This window comes from Camellia sinensis, chromosome 3 (genome assembly GCF_055761805.1).
Source record: "Camellia sinensis isolate YWXY chromosome 3, ASM5576180v1, whole genome shotgun sequence".
Classification (NCBI taxonomy): Eukaryota; Viridiplantae; Streptophyta; class Magnoliopsida; order Ericales; family Theaceae; genus Camellia; species Camellia sinensis.
The window spans coordinates 143609202-143611514 of NC_138963.1; the positions used below are offsets into that span (position 1 = coordinate 143609202).

At 42.8% G+C, this 2313-nt stretch overlaps 1 protein-coding gene across 1 annotated transcript; it reads left to right on the forward strand.

Moving 5' to 3' along the window:
• Window positions 1-205: 205 nt before the first annotated feature.
• LOC114286185 (putative inorganic phosphate transporter 1-7) lies at window positions 206-2105 on the forward strand. The gene has a single exon (XM_028229280.2). The coding sequence runs from the start codon at window positions 206-208 to the stop codon at window positions 1811-1813; it is 1608 nt and encodes a 535-aa protein (XP_028085081.1). The 3' UTR covers window positions 1814-2105.
• Window positions 2106-2313: the final 208 nt, after the last annotated feature.

Here is a 2313-nt window from a genome sequence, read left to right on the forward strand (position 1 = left end):
ATATTTTTTAATAGTTGAGTGGTCGTGGTATGATAAACCCCTATTTTCCGTCCCGTCCTTTGAAGGAAACGTAGAAATAAAGAGACATCTATACACATATGAGTTCCAATCCAACTATGAAAACCATGCTATAAAATTAAACCCAACACTAATTCTCCACAGATTTTCTTACTTAGGGTTTCCAAGCTTCAAGATTGTCTCTTCAATGGCAGAAGATCAACAACAACACGTCCTCAATCTCCTAGACAACACCAAAACCCAATGGTACCACATCAAGGCAGTCGTGATTGCTGGCATGGGTTTCTTCACCGATGCCTACGATCTTTTCTGCATCTCCCTCATCACCAAACTCCTCGGCCGCATCTACTACCACGTCGACGGCTCCCCTAAACCCGGAAACCTCCCCCCTAACGTTGCTGCCGCGGTCAGTAGTGTTGCACTCTGCGGAACCCTAGCCGGTCAACTCTTCTTCGGTTGGCTCGGGGACAAGATGGGCCGGAAGCGAGTCTACGGGATCACCCTCTTGCTTATGGTGGTATGTTCCATCGCTTCCGGCCTCTCGTTTGGGAGCTCGCCCCGAACCGTTATGGCCACCTTATGCTTTTTTAGGTTTTGGCTAGGGTTTGGAATTGGCGGCGACTACCCTCTGTCCGCCACCATCATGGCGGAGTATTCCAATAAAAAGACACGTGGCGCATTTATTGCGGCTGTTTTTGCCATGCAAGGGTTCGGAATTATCTCTGGTGGTGTCGTAGCTATGGCCGTATCGGCCTTATTTCGATCTCTATATCATGCTCCATCATACGCGGTGAACCCAGTGAGGTCCACCGTGCCTGAGGCGGACTACGTATGGAGGATTATTCTCATGGTTGGTGCGCTTCCGGCAGCTTTAACCTATTATTACAGGATGAAGATGCCGGAAACGCCCCGTTACACAGCCTTGGTGGCCAAGAACAGTCAAAAAGCTTGCGAAGACATGTCAAAAGTATTGAACATGGAAATACATTTAGAGAAGATTGAAAGGCAAAACAGTAGGAAAAGAAGTAGCAATAGTTTCGGCCTTTTTTCGAAACAATTTCTTCGCCGCCATGGATTGCACTTGTTGGGGACAACAACCACATGGTTCTTGCTAGACATTGCATACTACAGCCAAAACTTATCCCAAAAAGACATATTTAGCTCTGTGGGTTGGCTTCCGCCAGCGCAAACCATGTCTGCCCTCGATGAGCTCTACACAATAGCAAAATCCCAATTCTTCATCGCATTATGCGGCACAGTCCCAGGATACTGGTTCACCGTCGCCCTCATCGATCACATTGGTCGATTCACAATCCAATTACTCGGGTTTTTCTTCATGACAGTTTTCATGTTTGCACTGGCAATTCCATACCATCACTGGACTTTAAAGAAGAACAACATAGGGTTTCTTGCTATGTATGCTCTCACTTTCTTCTTTGCCAATTTCGGGCCTAATAGCACTACTTTTATTATGCCCGCGGAGATCTTTCCTGCTCGGTTTCGCTCTACTTGTCATGGAATTTCAGCGGCCGCTGGGAAAGCCGGCGCGATTGTCGGGGCTTTCGGGTTTTTGTATGCATCACAGAGTCAAGATAAATCGAAGACTGACGCAGGGTACCCACCTGGGATTGGGATGAGAAATGCTCTAATGGTGCTTGGTGGGATTAATGTTCTTGGGTTTTTCTTTACTTTCTTGGTGCCGGAATCGAATGGAAAATCGCTGGAAGAGATCTCAAGGGAGAATGACGGAGAAGGAGATGATGATGAACAATCTGTGCAGACTGAAATTGTTTAGTGTTTTTTTGGCATTGCATGCAGTGGAATTGTGTTTATGAACTTCAGTTTGTTTGGTTACACGGTGATTTTTTTTTTTTTTTTTTAATCTTAATTTTGTTTTATTTTTTGGAGGATATTATCATTGTTATGGCTTGTTTCAATCGTTAATATCTGGCTCTAAACTTTTTGGTGGTGAATAGTTATTAGTTTGTACAATAGAATTCTTTTATGTTAGCGTTTTAGAATAGCATTTTAAATAAATGTGTGATTTTTGGTGAAAGCCCCTCCCATAGTTTCATAAATTCCTCAAATAAAAAAAATATAGTAAAAATTCAAAAACCCTTCCATATAAATGAGCAAATATCAAACAATAGAACGGTTTGTCTCCCTTACTCTGTTTCATCGCTTGAACTCGTTGCTCTGAAAACAAATAACAGAAATACACAAAATAGAGTAAAATTTTACTGTCATTGTATCCAAAAAAAAAATAGAACACATAACATCAGAGTATAATTTTAC

Bases quoted from the DNA above. Each gene is read 5' to 3' on its own strand.
- LOC114286185 (XM_028229280.2), top strand. From the start codon at position 206: ATGGCAGAAGATCAACAACAACACGTCCTCAATCTCCTAGACAACACC.